The sequence below is a fragment of the Monodon monoceros genome, unplaced genomic scaffold (genome assembly GCF_005190385.1).
Source record: "Monodon monoceros isolate NGI ecotype Baffin Bay Population unplaced genomic scaffold, NGI_Narwhal_1 Super_Scaffold_9, whole genome shotgun sequence".
NCBI lineage: Eukaryota > Metazoa > Chordata > Mammalia > Artiodactyla > Monodontidae > Monodon > Monodon monoceros.
In genome coordinates this window covers 37,762,552-37,781,252 of record NW_021703786.1, presented here as the reverse complement: position 1 = coordinate 37,781,252, position 18,701 = coordinate 37,762,552, and the positions used below count along the sequence as shown (strand labels likewise).

General features: G+C 45.9%; 1 protein-coding gene across 3 annotated transcripts in view; it reads left to right on the top strand.

Moving 5' to 3' along the window:
• The first annotated feature begins 665 nt into the window (after nt 1–665).
• The window catches only part of DHRS7B (dehydrogenase/reductase 7B), a 36,050-nt gene continuing 18,014 nt past the window's right edge, over nt 666–18,701 (top strand). For 2 of the 3 annotated variants that reach the window (XM_029211618.1, XM_029211617.1), the window contains exon 1: nt 679–716. In XM_029211618.1, coding sequence (XP_029067451.1) covers nt 697–716 — 20 coding nt within the window. In that variant the 5' untranslated portion in view covers nt 679–696. Of the gene's footprint in view, nt 717–12,563; nt 12,674–18,701 lie in introns of all 3 variants that reach the window. The other variant, XM_029211616.1, reaches the window with a different exon arrangement.

Genomic DNA, 18,701 nt, shown 5'->3' with positions numbered 1-18,701 from the left:
CCCTGGGGGTCCAGTGGTTAGGGCTCGGCGCTTTCACTGCTCTGGCAGGGCTGGATCCCTGGTCCCGGAACTAAGATCCCCAAAACCGCGCGACGCAGCCAAGCAAAACAAAACTAAAAAACCCCGATATTCTGCTGTTGGCTGTTATTTTCCAGAGTCGTGTCTTTCACATTTACGTCTACAACCTATCTTGGATTGATTTTTTTGCGTGAGGTAGGGGTTACGGTTCGTCCCCCAACCCCGCCAAGGACATTCAATTGATCGAGCACTTTTCCTTCAAAATAACTCTTCTATTTCATTACAGTTGCTCTTTTGTGGGGAGAAGACATGTGACTACATACCCGTGGGGCTGTTTCTGGCTTCTCACTTCTTTTGCATTGATCTTTTTATTTATCCTTGGGCCAGTATCACACCGCTTTAATTACTAAGGCTTTATACTCCGTAGCACACATTCTTCAACTTTGTGTCCCCTGCCCTCTTCCCCAAGAGTGCACGGAACTCAAACCGCGACCTTCCGAATTTCCCTCCGAAGACGGAGGGACAGTACTTAGGCTGGAGGACGCAATTTAGACCTCCGCATCCAGCCCCTCCTACCTGCGCCTTGAGGCGCGCCCGCCCAGCGCGCATGCGCAGCCTCACGACTGGGCGAGGGAAAAATACGTCACCGGAGAGGCGGGAGGATGGGGTTGATTCGCCATGGCCTCCGCAGCGAGCAGGTAGGGCTGCGGGCGGGGGAACCTCGGAGGCGAGGGGCGCGAGGTCCCGCCCCGAGCTGAGGCGCGCGGCAGGTCCGGGCTCGAGCTTGTCTCGCCCGCTGAGGGGAGAGAAGTGGTGTGGAGGCCGAGCGGAGGCTGCGGACCCGGAGAGGCGCCCGCACCGGAGTCCGGGCTCAGCGTTTTCTGGATGGGGAGCCGCGCCTTCGCTGAGCTTTGAGCCTCGGTTTGCGCGGCTGCAAGTGGGTGTAGGCAGGCGGCGGACCCGATTTCCCCGACTCCGCGCCGTGCGCGGGCGAGGCTGGCGGCACCTGGCCGGTGCAGAGTTAGCGCAGCAGGTACCTTTGTTCGGAGGCAGGGCGGGGTGCTGCCTGCTGCGTACCCGCGGGGTGGCCACGGCATCTCTTGCTCCTCCTGCCCTTGCTCTGCCGTTCCCAAGCTGTGCGGCTTGGACCAGTGTCCTCAGCTGTAACTTTGGGAATAAAACGCCCCCCCCCCCCCGCAATGAGTTTGTCGAGAAGCGTGGTGAGATTGCGCATGGGTGGTACTCAGCTAGCGTTTGGCACAGAATAGGTGCTCAACAAATGGTATCCATACAACCCTCTTTTTAGTTTCGTTTGCTATGGTGATTTGAGAATTGACGAGTCACTTTTGTTACGAAATAGTTAACGAAATAATTTTTGAGCTTCATATACACGTGTGTATATGAACATAATACTTGCTTCTCTTAATGGAATTACCAGGAAGTGCTTTTCACGTCTTCCAACCTGTGTATGGGCAAAACAGAGGAAGTCAGTTTCTAGAAAAGTGGCAGATAGAAAAAGGGATCCTCAACTTGGTGATACAGGGATAGAATTAGCAAAAGTGATCTAATTCTTAAGGATAGGCAGGGAACTAACTTTTTTGAGCACCCACCAAAATGACTGTTGTAGATATCTCTTATTCCTCAGCACGAGAGAGTATAGTATAGTGAGTGGTATCACGATATTTTCCAGCCCAGTTTTGGGTGCTGAGAGCACCCACAGCAAATAAGTGAGGGAAGCAGGCTTTTAAAACTAGGCTTCTGTATAAAACAAACTAATTCTAGTACAGGGGTTGCTTCTGAAGAGGTCCTTGCTCAAGAATTTATTTTTTTAAAATATTTTTTAAAAGTTTATTTATTTTTGGCTGCATTGGGTCTTCGTTGCTGTGCGTGGGCTTTCTCTAGTTGTGTCCAGAGGGGACTACTCTTCATTGTGGTGCGCGGGCTTCTCATGGCGGTGGCTTCTCTTGTTGCGGAGCACGGGCTCTAGGCGCGCGGGCTTCAGTAGTTGCAGTACGCGGGCTCAGTCGTTTGTGGCTCACGGGCTCTAGAGCGCAGGCTCAGTAGTTGTGGCGCACGGACTTAGTTGCTCCGCGGCATGTGGGATCTTCCCGGACCAGGTCTTGAACCCGTGTCCCCTGCGTTGGCAGGTGGATTCTCAACCACTGCACCACCAGGGAAGTCCTGTCTTCATTTATAGTAGAAGAAATGGACTCAGAGATGGGAAGAAATTTAGCACTGAACTAGTAAGGGCAGAGCCAATTCCACGTCACTCCAAAAGCTAGTGCTTGTCTATGTATTTCATTAATTCCTTCACTTCACAGATATTTATTGAACAGCTGGTCTGTACCAGCAGGTGCTAGGTGTTGGGGATACACTGATGGCTAAAGCAGACACAGCCCCTGTCTTCAGGTAGCAACTTGAGTTGAAGTAGCAACTCATAAGCAATGAGTCTAGCAAGGGAGACACACAGAAAATAGAAAATGACCAACTAAATATTGGCTGTGGTCGTGGTACCCGCCATAGGAGACAGTAGAGGGCGCTGTAAGAATATATAATGGGGTCAGTGGCAGCAGGCCGGGTGAGGAGGGACAGGGTCGCCTTTCCTGAGGAGATAGTAGTCAGCTGAGACCTTAAGGACTGAGTTGGAGTTAAAATGGGCAAAGAGAGGGCTTCCCTGGTGGTGCAGTGGTTGAGAGTCCGCCTGCCGATGCAGGGGACACGGGTTCGTGCCCCGGTCCGGGAAGATCCCACATGCCGCGGAGCGGCTGGGTCCGTGAGCCATGGCCGCTGAGCCTGTGCGTCCGGAGCCTGTGCTCCGCAACGGGAGAGGCCACAGCAGTGAGAGGCCTGCGTACCGCAAAAAAAAAAAAAAAAAGGGGCAAAGTGAAGAGGAGGGACGCACGTGAGGCCTCGAGGGTCGGAGGGGCTGTGACTGGTAGCTTCGCAGCGACCCATGTGGCGGGCAGTGGAGAGTGCTTCCAAGGCAGAAGCGGACACAGGTTGGATCCCAAACGAGCAGTGCTGCGCCCCAGGGTTTATTTGCTTCCCAGGACATATAATCATCTCCACAAACTGTGTCTGTGTTCCAGCTCCCGGCCTCCTTCTTCAGACATGGTTAGGCCTCTGGTTGCCCTGGGTGGGGACAGATGTGCGGAGGGGCAGAGACCTCAGTGTGACACTTGCTCAGTGTTGGTTACTTGCGTGGCAAAGCTGAATAGACAGGAGTGCCAGTATTGTATTTCACCCTATTTGTCTCTGGTTTGCAAAATTATTTAACATTTTTGAGTCTCCCGGTGGTCCAAGTCCTATGTTAGCTACCTAGGATACAAACGTGTAAGGATAGTTATTAATTTAATTCATGTTTTACTTGCTTTCCATTTAAGATGCTACAGTTGTTTTACCAATATTATTCTGCAGATGTGTTTGTTTATCATCTGCTATGTGCTAGGCACTGTGCTAGGGACATAGCATGAGCAAATAGACATGGTCTGTGTCCTCCTGGAGCCTAAGCTCCCAGTTGGGGCTGGAGGACGGAGAGGGAGGGGGAGCGACTCAGGGAGATGGGATTGGAGAGGTAGGCAGGGGTCAGACCATGCAGGCCTCACAGGTCATGCCAAGTATCTGGAGCTTCTCCTAAGGATGGTGGGAGGCCACTGAGGAGTCTCAGGGAGTAGAACCAGCAGGTGTGTGTTTATGAAAGATCACTCTGGCTTCTCAGCGGAGGCGGAAGTCGATGGGTGTGAGGGCTGTTTAAAAGGTAGGATCAGTGGGGCTTGGTAATAGGTTCACTCTGGGGTAAGATGGAAGAGGGAGGTTCAGGGCTGATTAATTTTCTGGCCTGTGTATCTGGGATCAGAACTCAGAGGAAGGACATGAGTTCAGTTTTGAGTAAGACATCTTTGAAATGATCCAGGTAGGGTGTCACAATGGCAGGGATGTAGGAAGGTCTGGCACTCACATGACCGGAATGGCTGAGTCTCTAAAGCTCTTGTCAGAGAGGAACATCTTTCCCATGTTTTTTTTTTTGGGGGGGGGGGCTGTGCCGTGGGGCATGTAGGATTTTAGTTCCCTGACCCGGGATCGAACCCGTGAAGCGCGGAGTCTTAACCACTGGACCGCCAGGCAAGTCCCCACCTTTCCTTATTGAGGGAGCTGTCAAGGTGGGACCTGTGAGGTGGTCCAATCCACATTTATGTTGGGAAAAGGTAAAAATAAAATCTCCTGCCAACCTAGGAAACGCTCTCCACAAATGCGGAAAGAAAAGAATTCTGTTATTCAATCATTAACCGAAACTGGGATACAACACAGGTAATCTGCAAATGAGACTACAAAAACAGAAAAAAAAAAAACAACCCACCATTTACAGCCCATTACATACATAATCTCAAGGTTAATGGTAATTTGTTCTCTTGTAAAAAGACTAGGCAACACCATTTGCTGCATGTGTTTACATCCTAAATTTACCTGGTGGTTGGGGTGGCCGTCTGTGCTAGTCAGTTGCCTTTCTCTGAAAGAAAAATAAAACATCCTTAATTTCTATGAGCAGGTAGTCGAGGTGCCTAGGCTAAACTCCCACGACGTTACCTTAAGAGAGATGGCTCCCAGGCCCTTCAGAAAAAAATTCTTGGGTTTTACTTGTGGCTGGAGCTAGCTTATTTAGCCTTTAAAAAGGCTTGCTTACATATCAAAGGGACAGAGGAAGGACTTACAAACTCTAGGTTTTTCAGAGAAATGCTCTAAGAAAAAGAGAAAAATCTCTTTCCCTTTTTGCAACAGGGAAAAGTCAGTTTAAAAAATTTACTTCAACAGTGCAGAAAAATGTTGGACTGGAGCTCTCACGGTATGGGAATCGTTCTGGAGATGATCGTTAAGTGAGTTCCATGGAGTTGTGCATACTTAGGATGCCTGCAGGTGGTCACATCTAGCCCATAATTTCTTGTACATTGATTTAAAGAAAAATACAGATACAGATCCTGCTGGTTTCCAGTCAGAACTCTTGTCTCTGGTAGTTAACCCTTCCAGGACTTGTCCTCTTTAATGTCAATAATGTCATTTCTCACTCCTACCCATTGTTAAAAACATAAAATTCAACTGAGTAAATTTTTTTAAAATTAATTAATTAATATATATATATTTGGCTGTGTTGGGTCTTTGTTGCTGCGCGTGGGCTTTCTCTGGTTGCGGTGAGCGGGGGCTGCTCTTCGTTGTGGTGCACGGGCTTCTCATTGCGGTGGCTTCTCTTGTTGCAGAGCATGGGCTGGGCTCTAGGGCGTGTGGGCTTCAGTAGTTGTGGCATGCAGGCTCAGTAGTTGTGGCTCGCGGGCTCTAGAGCGCAGGCTCAGTAGTTGTGGCACATGGGCTTAGTTGCTCCGCAGCATGTGGGATCTTCCCGGACCAGGGCTCGAACCCGTGTCCCCTGCACTGGTAGGCAGATTCTTAACCACTGCGCCACCAGGGGAGTCTCTAACTGAGTACGTTTTAAAGATGTTACTGGCTTTCTTTGAGTCATGAATCGGCAGCATCCCATCTAGCAGATAGAGAGGAGCTCCGAGGAGCTGTACAAAGTGAGACTTTTACAGGTAGAAGGAGCGGGAACAGGAGGCTCTACTTGTGAAAAAGTGGGTTGGTTGTGGCGAGGCCACCCCCCTTTAAGGGATGCAGGGGTCCGCCAGGCAGATGACCTCACTGTGCTGACCAGGCGATTCCTGATTCCCTGGTTTAAGATTCCATTTCTGGGAGAGGCTGAAACTAATTAAGTGAAGTTTGGTGATGTGGGGCTCAGCGTCGGTGACTCCACTTTGAGCATATTTTCTTGTTTTTAACACCAGTTCTTCATATATGAGATATTTGGTAGGTAAAGTTATGATTTTAATGCAGAAATGAACTCTCCACTAATCTGTTCTGGAAGGTCATAAATGTGGGGATGAAAATTGAGATTGAATGGCATGTACATTTAGCTTGGAAGCTGCTTTCCACTCACCGAGGTAGTAAATTCAATAAACTCTCCTTTAGATTCTACCTGAGCTATCCCTTCCATCTTCTTAAGTTCACGGTAACCTGAGACTTGGCCACTAAACTGCTTACTGGAGGGAGAGACCGCTGATGGCAGCTGAAGTGATTGAACATTGCTTACCAGTAGTTTGAACTTGTTTGCTGTTATCAGCCTTTTTTCATCATTAGTGTATAGGAATGCAAGAGATTTCTGTGCATTAATTTTGTATCCTGCAACTTTACCAAATTCATTGATTAGCTCTAGTAGTTTTCTGGTGGCATCTTTAGGGTTCTCTTTGTATAGTATCATGTCATCTGCAAACAGTGACAGTTTTACTTCTTCTTTTCCAATTTGTATTCCTTTTTCTTCACTGATTGCCATGGCTAGGACTTCCAAAACTGTGTTGAATAAGAGTGGTGAGAGTGGACATCCTTGTCTTGTTCCTGATCTTAGAGGAAATGCTTTCAGTTTTTCACCTAGTATATCTTCTTTGGAAAAGAAAGTTTAGAGAAGAAACAGCTCATTTTTTATCTGGGTTATCTTTTATTCTTGTGTTGCACGAGTTCTTTTTATATTCTGGACACTTGACCCTTATGAGATACGTGATGTGCAAATATTTTCTCCCATTCTGTTGGTTGTCTTCACTTTTTTGATAGTTTTCTTTGAAGCACAGAAGTTTTAAATTTTGATGTTCAATTTATCTTTTTCTTTTGTTGCTTTTGCTGTAGTGTCATAGCTAAGAAATCATTGCTTAATCCAAGATCATGAAGATTTACACTTAAATATTCTTTAAAGTATTTTATAATTTTAGCTCTCACATTTAGGTCTTTGATCATTTTGAGTTAATTTTTATATATTGTGTTCTGTAAGGTTCCAACTTTATTCTTCAGTTTGTGGATATCCAGTTTGTTCCAGCATCATTTATTAAAAAGACTGTTCTTTGCCCATTAATTTACCATAATGTAAAAGTCAAAGCCATTCTTTAAAAACTCACTTGATTACTAAAAGATTTCTATTTCATTTATGGGAAATGGCTTATGAGCAGTCTTTTTTTAAGGAACTGCCTAATTCTCCTTGAGTGATTTTTTTCCTTTTGTTTCAAAGAAAATAAAATGAGCAAGTGGGATGTATTCCATGAATGCAAGGTTGGTTCAATATTGGGAAATTGATTAGTATCTTATACAGCATTATTAAGTATTAGGAACAATGATATGATTATTTCTCTAGATGCTGAAAAGCCTGTCAAAAAATTCAATACCCTTTATAATAAAAGCACTTAGAAGATAGAAAAAAAAAAAAAAAAAGCCTTTATGCTGTTACATACCCTAGCAATAAACATGGTGAATGTACAAAATACGTTTTTGATTTAAGGTTTTTTTTTTTTCTTTTAATATAGGCTCTGGAATTTGCCAAGTAATTTTTTTCAATCCTGAAAAGGCTCTGAGAGAGAAATAAGGAGGGAAATATGCATGGGGAAAAGTAAATCTGCCAACAGTGTTTGGTGAAATAAACATTGTTTGATGGCTTACTGTGGACATGTCCTGAGGCGACGTGGCCCTGTCCTTAGGGAGCTATTTGGTGGGATGCTGGGAAATAAAGTGATAGGTCACCGGCTAGGCTATTTTTAAATGAAAGCTTAGAAGTTGGCTCTGGAAAACCCTCTCAGGTTATTATGCTCCCCTCCTCCTTTAGTCCTCCAGAATGTGAGATTCCTTTCCACATGTTTTCTGGCATTAAAGTCAGGGCACTCTAAGTTTTAAGTGGAAACATTATTAAAAACTGCTTCAGAGTAAAGGGCATTTCCTAGTTAAATTTCACAGTTATGTTTCCCAGTTCCAAAAATAACCTGGGGGACTCCCCCGCACTCCCAATGCAGGGGGCCTGAGTTCGATCCCTGGTCAGGGAACTAGATCCCATATGCCACAGCTAAGAGTTTGCATGCTGCCATTAAAGATCCTGAATGCTGTAACGAAGATCCCAAATGCTGAAACTAAAACCCGGCACGGCCAAATAAGTAAATAAATAAATTAATAACAAAAAAAACCCCTTGGAACTCAGAGTGAACCGTCATCCTAAATAAATTGTCTAAGAGAGAGAACAGTGGGCAAATGATTTATCCAAATTCATGAGGAAACTAATTTGTTAGAATTTTAAAATAATCTGATTTCAACCATGAGCCTACTTGAAATTAGACAGCATTTAATGTTTAACCCTTTATGAATGACACACTTAAAAATTTTTTATGGTAATAAAATATACATAATTTGAATTTACCATCTTTTTTTAAAAATTAATTTATTTTTAATTTTTGGCTGCGTTTGGTCTTCGTTGCTTCTTGAGTGCTTTCTCTAGTTGGGGTGCGCGGGCTTCTCATTGCGGTGCCTTCTCTTGTTGCAGAGTATGGGCTCTAGGCGCGCAGACTTCAGTAGTTTTTTTTTGTTTTTTTTTTTTTTTGGCAGTACGCGGGCCTCTCACTGTCGTGGCCTCTCCCGTTGTGGAGCACAGCCTCCGGACGCGCAGGCTCAGCGGCCCAGCCTTTCCGCAGCATGTGGGATCCTCCCGGACCGGGGCACGAACCCGCGTTCCCTGCATCGGCAGGCGAACCCTCAACCACTGCGCCACCAGGGAAGCCCAGACTTCAGTAGTTTTGGCACACGGGCTCAGTAGTTGTGGCTCACGGGCTCCAGAGCGCGGGCTCAGTAGTTGTGGCGCACAGGCTTAGTTGCTCTGTGGCATGTGGGATCTTCCCGGACCAGGGCTTGAATCCGTGTCCCCTGCATTGGCAGGCGGATTCTTAACCACTGCGCCACCAGGGAATCCCTGAATTTACCATCTTAACCTTTTTTTTTTTTTTGTGGCACGCGGGCCTCTCACCGCTGTGGCCTCTCCCGTTGTGGAGCACAGGCTGCGGACATGCAGGCTCAGCGGCCATGGCTCACGGGCCCAGCCGCTCCGCGGCATGTGGGATCTTCCCGGACCGGGGCACGAACCCGTGTCCCCTGCATCGGCAGGCGGACTCTCAACCACTGCGCCACCAGGGAAGCCCGATCTTAACCATTTTTAAGTGTATAGTTCAGAAGTGTCAAATACATTTATAATGTTGTACCACCATCACCACCATCTGTCTCCAGAATTCTTTTCATTTTACAAAACTGAAATTCTGTACCCATTAAAAAATAACTCCCCATTTCCCTCCCTGCTCCCAGCCCCTGGCAACTCCCATTCTACTTTCCGTCTCTAAGAATTTGACTACTCTAAGTATCTCATGTAAGTGGATTCATACAGTATTTGCTTTTGTGTCTTGCTTATTTCACTTAGCATAATGTCCTCAACGTTCATCCATATTGTAGCATGTGTCAGAGTTTCCTTCCTTTTTAAAGCTGAGTGATATCCCATTGTATGTACATATCACATTTTGCTTATCCATGCATTGGTTGGTGGACGCTTGGGTTGTTTCTGTGTTTTATCTATTGTGAATAATGCTGCTGTGAACATGGGTGTACAGATACCTCTTCGAGACCCTGCATTCAATTCTTTTGAGTATATACCCAGCAGCGGAATTGCTGGATCATATGATAATTCCATTTTTAATTTTATTAAGGAACCTCCATACTTTTTAAAAAAAAATAAATTTATTTTTTTATTTTTGACTGCGTTGGGCCTTTGATGCTGTGCGCGGGCTTTTCTCTAGTTGCGACGAGCGGGGGCTACTCTTCATTGCGGTGCACAGGCTTCTCATTGGATGGCTTCTCTTGTTGCAGAGCACGGGCTCTAGGCGCCCGGACTTCAGTAGTTGTGGCACGCGGGCTCAGTAGTTGTGGCTCATGGGCTCTAGAGCGCAGGCTCAGTAGTTGTGGCTCACGGGCTTAGTTGCTCCGCGGCATGTGGGATCTTCCCGGACCAGGGCTCGAACCCATGTCCCCTGCATTGGCAGGTGAATTCTTAACCACTGCACCACCAGGGAAGCCCCTCCATACTTTTTTTTTCAGTGGCCATACTATTTTACATTCTCACCCACAGTGCATAGGGTTCTAATTTCTCCATATCCTCCCACTTATCGTTTTCTGGTTTTTTGATAGTAGTCATTCTAATGGGTTGTGAGGTGGTATCTCAATATAGTTTTTATTTGCATTTCACTAATGACTAGTGATATTGAGCATCTTTTCATATACCTATTGGCTGTTTTTATGTCTTCTTTTGAGAAATGTCTGTTCAAGTCCTTTGCCTTTTTTTTTTTTTTTTTTTTAATTTATTGGGTCTTCGTTGCTGCATGCGGGCTTTCTCTAGTTGTGGCGAGTGGGGGCTACTCTTCGTTGTGGTGCGCGGGCTTCTCATTGTGGTGGCTTCTCTTGTTGTGGAGCTTGGGCTCTAGGCGCACGGGCTTCAGTAGTTGTAGCACATGGGCTCAGTAGTTGTGGCTCGCAGGCTCTAGAGCGCAGGCTCAGTAGTTGTGGCACACGGGCTTAGTTGCTCCGTGGCATGTGGGATCTTCCCGGACCAGGGTTCAAACCCGTGTCCCCTGCATTGGCAGGTGGATTCTTAACCACTGTGCCAGCAGGGAAGCCCCCTTTGCCCATTTTTGAATCAGGTGGTTTTTGTTTTGTTTTAAATTTTAGGAGTTCTCTATTTTAGATATTGCTCCCTTATCAGATATATGATTTGAAAATATTTTCTGCTACCCTGTGGGTTATCGTTTTACTGTGTGAATAGTGTCTTTTACTGCACAACATTTAAAATTTTTCATGAACCAATTTATCTGGTTTTTCTTTTGTTACCTATGCATTTATAGAGTCTTATCCAAGAAATCATTACCAAATCCAATGTCATGAAGCTTTTGCCTATGTTTTCTTGTAAGAAACATGTTTTAAGTCTTACATTTAGATCCTTGATCCATTTTGAGTTAATTTTTGTATAAGAGTCCAATTTTGTTCTTTTGCAAGTGGATATCCAGTTTTTTAAAAATTAAAATTAAATTTTTTATTTTTCGGCTGTGCCATGCAGAATGTGGGCTATTATTTCCCCAACCAGTGATCAAACCCATGCCCCATGCATTGAAAGCACAGCCTTAATCACTGAACTGCCAGGTAAGTCACTAGATATCCAGTTTTCTTAGCATCATTTGTTTGAAAGACTGTTTTTTCCCCATTGAATGGTTTTGACATTCCTGTCAAAAATTATTTGACCATATATGCAAAGATTTATTTCTGGCCTCTCTATTCCATTGGTCTGTGCCTGTCTTTGTGCCAACACCACACAATTTTGATTATTCTAGCTTTATAGTAAGTTTTGGTATCAAGAAGTGGTTCTTCCAGCTTCTTTGTTCTTTTCCAAGATTCTTTTGACTATTCAGGGACCTTTGAGATTCCATGTGAATTTTAGGATGAGTTTTTCTCTTTCTGCAAAAGGCATTGTTGGGATTTTGATAGGGATTGAATTGAATCTGCAGGTTGCTTTGATTGGTATTGACATTTTAATAGTAATAAGTGTTCCACTCCATGAACATGGGATGTATTTCCATTCATTTATGTCTTGTTTAATTTCTTTCAGTAGTATTTTGCAGTTTTCATTGTACAAGTCTTCACCTCCTTGGTTAAGTTAGTTCTTAAGTATTTAATTCTTTTAGTTGTTATTGTAAATGGAATTGTTTTTGCATGTATAGAGATACAACCGATTTTTTTGTGTTGACTTTGTGTCCTGCTACTTTGCTGAATAAATTTATTCTAACACATTTTAAACACATTTTTGTGGAGTCCTTAGGGTTTCCTACATACAAGATCATATCACCTGCAAACAGGTAATTTTACTTCTTCCTTTCCAATTTAGATGCCTGTTATTTCTTTTTCTTTCCTAATTGCTCTGGCTAGAATTTTCAGTACTATGTTGAATAGAGGTGGTGAAAGTTGGCATCCTTGCTTTGTTCCTGATCTTGGAAGAAAAGCTTTCACTCTTTTACCATTGAGTCTGATGTTTGATGTGGCTTTTTAATGTATGGCTCTTACTGTGTTGAGTAGTGTCCTTGTATTCCTATTTGTTGAGTGCTTTTATCATGAAAGGGTGTTAAATTTTATCAAATGCTTTTTCTGCGTCAGTTGAGTTGATCGTGTGGTTTTTTCCTTCAGTTGATGCGGTATATTGTTGATCATCTTCATATGTTGTAGGATCCTTGCATTCCAGGAACAAATCCCACGTGATCAGGATGTATAATCCTTTTACTATGCTGCTAAACTCAGTTTGTTAGTTTTTTTTGTTGAGGAGTTTGGTGTCACTCTTCAAAAGGGATATTGTTCTGTAGTTTTCTTACAGTGTTTTTTCTTGGTATCAGGGTAATGCTGGTCTCATGGAATGGGTTAGAAAGTGTTCTCTCCTAAAACGGAGGAGTCACTAGCTAGGGCTGCCCTGGGCCGGTTGTGTGCCATGTGGCCAGCACACCAGCTTGGGTGGTTTTGACTTTGAATCAAAGCTTCAGGTGAGGCTCATCCTCTAGACAGGCCACCTTATCACAATTCCAGTCGTTTAATTTTTGTGTTTCTTTGTTTATCGCCACTCTGTCTAGGCGGTGAGCTTCACGAGGTCAGAACCCACGTCTTCTTGGTCCATCGCCCTGCAAACCCGGCCCCGCCAGCACCCGGTGTGAATGGCACCTCATGTGCCTTAGGTGAACAGGTGAGCCAGAGCCATCCTGGAGCTGAGAGGATGCTCAGCACGTGAGGTGTGGATGTAAAGTAGGGAGCTTTGTCTTTTTACGAAACGCCATTAACGCTGCCTGTGTGGGGACTTCCCTGGTGGTCCAGTGGTTAAGACTCCATGCTTCCAATGAAGGGGGTGCAGGTTTGACCCCTGGTCAGGAAACTAAGATCCCACAGGCCGCATGGTGCAGCCAAAAAAACCCAGCTGCCAGCCTGGCTGCCTTTGTTCAGTTCCTGTCTGAAATCCTCTCTGGAAATGCTTTATTGCTTTTTTACAGTTAGCTTATGAGTCAGCAGGACCTTAGCATTTACAGAGTGCTTCCCATGTGGTTTCTCGTTGGAATAGTCACCGCTATTTTGAAGTTAAGACACTTAGTTGCAGAGAATAAATCTGCTTGCGTCACACAGCAGGGACGTGACAGGGTGAACGTGAACCCTGCTCCCCAGTGCCAACTTGGTGCTTTTTCTGCTTTACACCCACAGTGGGTGCCTTGTGTGGTTTCCGTCGAGGGGTCTGGGCCTCTTGTGTGCTCTGGGAAAGAGGGCAAGATCACTCAGGCATCTTCCAGTAATACTAAATTCATTTTATAAAGCACATTAGAAACCAAAATTGTGGGGCTTCCCTGGTGGCTCAGTGGTTGAGAGTCCACCTGGCGATGCAGGGGACACGGGTTCGAGCCCGGGTCCGGGAAGATCCCACGCGCCGCGGAGCAGCTAAGCCCTTGCGCCACAACTACAGAGCCTGAGCTCTAGAGCCCGCAAGCCACAACTACTGAGCCCATGAGCCACAACTACAGAAGCCCGCGTGCCTAGAGCCCGTGCTCCGTAACAGGAGAAGCCACTGCAACGAGAAGCCCGTGCACCACAATGAAGAGTAGCCCCCGCTCGCCACAACTAGAGAAAGCCTGTGTGCAGCAACAAAGACCCAACACAGCCAATAATAAATAATAAACTAAAAAAAAAAAAACAAAACCAAAATTGTTTTTTGTGACAATGTGTCTAGGTAGCTATCATAAGTGCTGTTTTTAAAAACTGAACAAAGACTTTGACCCATAATAAACGGTTAGCCTCCAGCGCCCTGTCCAAGTGTCAGGAGCCCGCGCTGCAGGGTCTGGAGCTGTGCTCAGCACCTCTTATCCCACCCTCCCAGGCTGGGCATGCTGTGCAGCGGGGGCCCAGCATCTTACTGGAGAGCATTGCTTGCTTCTCCAGGACTGGATGCTCAGGACCTGGTCTGAAATACTCGCAGGCCTTCCTTTTGGTTCTGTCTTCACTAATGCCAGCCTGCACTCCTTTAAACTGGGGGCCCTAAGGCTGCATCCCAAAATACACCCCATAGACCACTTGTTCATGGCTTGTTCCAGCGTTCCAGAGAGGGCCTGCTGACCTGAAGGTATCCTCTGGTGCAAGTTACTCTGCCCTAGGTCGAAAGACCAGAGTAGACATGGGTGCCGGGAACTGCCACTGGTGAAGTATCTGCTGTCTGAGATAGGATGCTATCTTTTCTTTTCAGTCAGAGACGGCCTTAGCTGCTGCTTCTCATACGCTTGAGACCAAGAAAGAGTGGCTTTACTCTGCTTTTACTTTCTGAAATTAGATACATATTTTCAGATATGGGTCATAAGCATGACCTGTAGCTTACGTCACCTGTAATAGAACAGCTGGCTGTCAGCGCTAACACACAAGAGTGGATGTGGGCTGTGGGAACTGAGCCTGACTGCTTTTGCTGCCAAGCCCCTCCTTGCCCTGTGGCCTCAGTCCTGCCGTCCAGTTGGAACCCCTCTCTGCCCTTTAGCCTGATTTTCTTGTGCATAACATGGCAACTTATTTCATGACTAATCCTTCCAGTCCTGAACTCATTATCATTTTTTTTTAATTAATTAATTTTATCTTTGGGGTCTTGGTTGCGGCGAGCGGGGGCTACTCTTGGTTGCGGTGTGCGTACTTCTCATTGCGGTGGCTTCTCTTGTTGCAGAGCACGGGCTCTAGGGGTGTGGGCTTCAGTAGTTGTGGCACACGGGCTCAGTAGTTGTGGCTCGCGGGCTCTAGAGCGCAGGCTCAGTAGTTGTGGCGCACGGGCTTAGTTGCTCCGCGGCATATGGGATCTTCCTGGACCAGGGCTCGAACCCGTGTCCCCTGCACTGGCAGGCAGATTCTTAACCACTGCGCCACCAAGGAAGTCCCTCATTATCATTTTTCACTTTGGAGGGTTTTCAGATCCCCTCCTTTGATTTTCAGATGTAGCTCTTAATGGTTTAATTTCCATGTGTGGTTTCTGAGTAGATTCTAACAACTTGTTTTTATTGACGGTTCAATTTATTTTATTTTTGTAACTGAGAGAAGAAAGGAATCTTAGGAACAGATTCCATCTGTGAAATGCAATGTAGAATTTTGGCCAAAGGGTTGAGAATGGAACAGATGGCATAAGAGGTGACGTGCCTGCTCCGAGTTGGTTTCTCGGTGACGGTCTTGTTTCTAGTTTGAGGTTCCGAAAGCCTCAGTAGAAAGGAGGAGAGCAGTGCAGACCCACAGACTTTCTGGCCGCTTGGCCCAAGTGACAGGCATCTGTGAAGGTGCTTTTCCACCTTCACAGTCTTTTGACTTAGGTCTGGAGCGCCATTGTGTGTGCTGCGAGAAAACACAGGCAGACACCTGGGCCCGTGACTTCCTCTCTCTGGCCACTTCCTGTGTGAGGAGTGAGTGGGCGTGGCTGGTGTGGGTGGGCGGAGCCTGCCTCCCCTCTCTGCACGTGCCTGTCCTGCTTTTGGTTCTGGCTCACAGCACTGCTGGGCTGACTGTCCCTCTGTGCTATAAGCTCATCTCCAAATGCTGGGAATCGTGAGCAAGATTGTTTTCCCACCCCCTTTTTTTACCACCAGTCTTGTCTTCCAGTTATATCTGAAACTAGCAGTTTTAAGAAGCATTTTGGCATAAAATGCAAAATTTATAAGCATGTTATATGCCATTTTCAAAAAAACCCAGGCCCCTTTTGACCTTGCTTTACATAGGAGATCTATTTCCTGATCTGGAAATGTGGCCAGCCAAGACTTAGTTCCTTTCTTCCACTTGGGAGCTGTCCCTTTTGCTCAGAGAAGGCTCCCAGACACCACAGCAAGTCAGTGGGTCTGAGCTACTTCTTTGTCTAGCTCTCTTGGCCATCATAACTGCTGAGGGTGAGACAGGAAGGAGTTGGCACAGCTACCTCTGAGAGTCTGGGGGACCCAGGGCCCATCGGTGTGGCCATGTGTACTGCAGAACAGAAGGACAGGTGGGAGATCTTTAAGAATTTGGAAAACTCCCAGGAAGAGTTGAGATTGTCTATATGAGCAGCTTCACCTGGTCAGGGGAGTTACGCTGAAGTTGAACCTGACTCTAAAGTTAGTGGCTTGCTCTGGGGTGTCTTTTCCCACCATCATCCTGAGTTACTGGGCAAAGCTGCACTGGTTTATAGTTTATGTTCTGATTCTGTGAGAACTTGCCAGACTGAATGCAGATGCACTGTCCTTACAGAAAGTGGGCTGAGGATGGACCCCCTTAACCTGGTGCCATATTTGCCTCGGGCAGAGTGGTCCCTGGGGCCAGGAGACCAAGGCTGGCTTGCGATGTTGGGTCAGGTGCTCAAGGAATACCAGGCACGTACAAGACGGTGTGTGGTTTCTCTCTTTTCTTCACGTCAAGGGTTGCTGGCTTGGGCTTTGAACAGGTGCGTGGAGCTCTGGTTGTCTCAGTGGGGCGCCTTGCTGGGTGGGCTTATCTTCATCCTGATCCTCCCCTGGGTATGAGAAAGGGGTGGACAGCGCACTGTGGCCCTTGTCTGCTCTCTCTTTGCCGTGTTGGCCTCCATGACTGGTGTGTTGGCCGCATTTTGTTTGTTTCTTTTTTATTTTTTTTAAGTTTATTAAATTGTAGTTGGTTTACAGTGTTGTGTTAACTTCTGCTGTACAGCAAAGTGACTCAGTTATAGATACACGTATTGTTTTTCATATTCTTTTCCATTATGGTTTATCAAAGGATATTGAATGTAGTTCCCTGTGCCATACAGTAGGACCTTGTTATTTATTTATTTATTTTTATTTATTTAGTTTTTTGCGGTACGCGGGCCTCTCACTGTCGTGGCCTCTCCCGTTGCGGAGCACAGGCTCCAGACACGCAGGCTCAGCGGCCATGGCTCACCGGCCCAGCTGCTCCACGGCATGTGGGATCCTCCCGGACCGGGGCACGAACCCGTGAACCCCGGAATCGGCAGGCGGACTCTCAACCACTGCGCCACCAGGGAAGCCCCGGTTTGCTAATACCTTGTTGAGGATTTTTGCATCTATATTCATCAAAGATATTGGCCTATAATTTTCTTTTTTGATAGTATCTTTGTCTGGTTTTGGTATCAGGGTGCTTGTGGCTTTATAGAATGTCTTTGCAAGTGTTTCTTCCTCTTCAGTCTTTTAGAAGAGTTTGAGCAGGATCAGTGTAAGTTCTTCCTTGTATGTTTGGTAGAATTCGCCTGTGAAGCCATCTGGCCCTGGACTTTGTTTGTAGGGAGTTTTGTTTGGTCATTTGTTTTTACAGATTTTATTTCACTTCTAGCGATCGGTCTGTTCAGGTTATCTGTTTCTTCTTGATTCAGTCTTGGTGGGCTGTATGTTTCTAGAAAGTCGTCCATTTCTTCTAGGTTGTCAAATTTATTGGCGTATAATTGTTCATAGTATTCTTTCATGGTTTTTTTGTATTTCTGTGGTATCAGTTGTGATTTCTCCTCTTTCATTTCGTATTTTGTTTATTTGGGTCTTCTCTCTTTCCTTCTTAGGGAGCCCGGCCATTGGTGTGTTAATTTTTGTTTACCCTTTCAAAGAACCAGCTCTGGGTTTTATTGATTTTTTTTTTCTATTTTTTTAATCTCTATTTTATTTATTTCCTCTCTGATCTTTATTATCTCCTTCTTTCTGCTGACTTTAGGTTTTCTTTGGCCACATTTCCTTTTCTTTCTTTCTTTCTTTTTCTTGGCCATGCCGTGCGGCTTGTGGGATTTTAGTTTCCCAACTAGGGATCGAACCTGGGCCCTTGGCACTGAGAGCACGGAGTCCTAACCACTGGACCATCAGGGAATTCCCATGTTTGGCCACATCTTCTGTTACAAAACTTGGGATATGGGATTCTGATTCCTGACAAAGTTGGGTCTCTTTCTTCCTAGTTGTTCATTTAATTAAACCAGAGGGCTTATGAAACCATAAAAATTAAATTATAGTGAACTATATGTTTAATGAGTTTGCTTTATGTCATAAACCAGGGCCCCTTTCAGACAACCTTGGAAATCCGATTGCTGGCTTTCAGTTAGTGATGGGTCATGATGATGCTGGTGCCAGCCGTGTTTACTGAGCTCTTACCTTGAGCCAGGGACTGCACACACACTTCTATGTGTTAATTCATCAGACCACAACAAACCTGTTTTTTTTTTTAATTTATTTTTGAATGTGTTGGGTCTTCATTGCTGTGAGCAGGCTTTCTCTAGTCGCAGCGAGCGGGGGCTACTCTTCGTTGCAGCGCGCGGGCTTCTTCTCATTGCAGTGGCTTCTTGTTGCGGAACACAGGCTCTAGGCACATGGGCTCAGTAGCTGTGGTTCACGGGCTCTAGAGCGCAGGTTCAGTAGTTGTGGCGCATGGGCTTAGTTGTTCTGCAGCATGTGGGATCTTCCCGGACCAGGGCTCGAACCCGTGTCCCCTGCACTGGCAGGCAGGTTCTTAACCACTGCGCCACCAGGGAAGTCCAACGAACCTGTTTTACAGACAGAGGTGCCGAGGCCTCAGCGGTGTGGCCCTGACCCAGGCTGGTGAGTAGCTGAGCCAGGATGTGAACCCAGCCAGGAGGCGAGGGCTCATCTTTGCAACCCCTGTGCTGCCACTGCCATTAGTTGGTGTTTTCCAGGTGGTCTCTGAAACCTCTAAATTTTTAGAGGCAATAGGGCTGCGTATTGGTGCTTGATCCCTTGTAGCCTTCAGTGAAGTTCTGACTT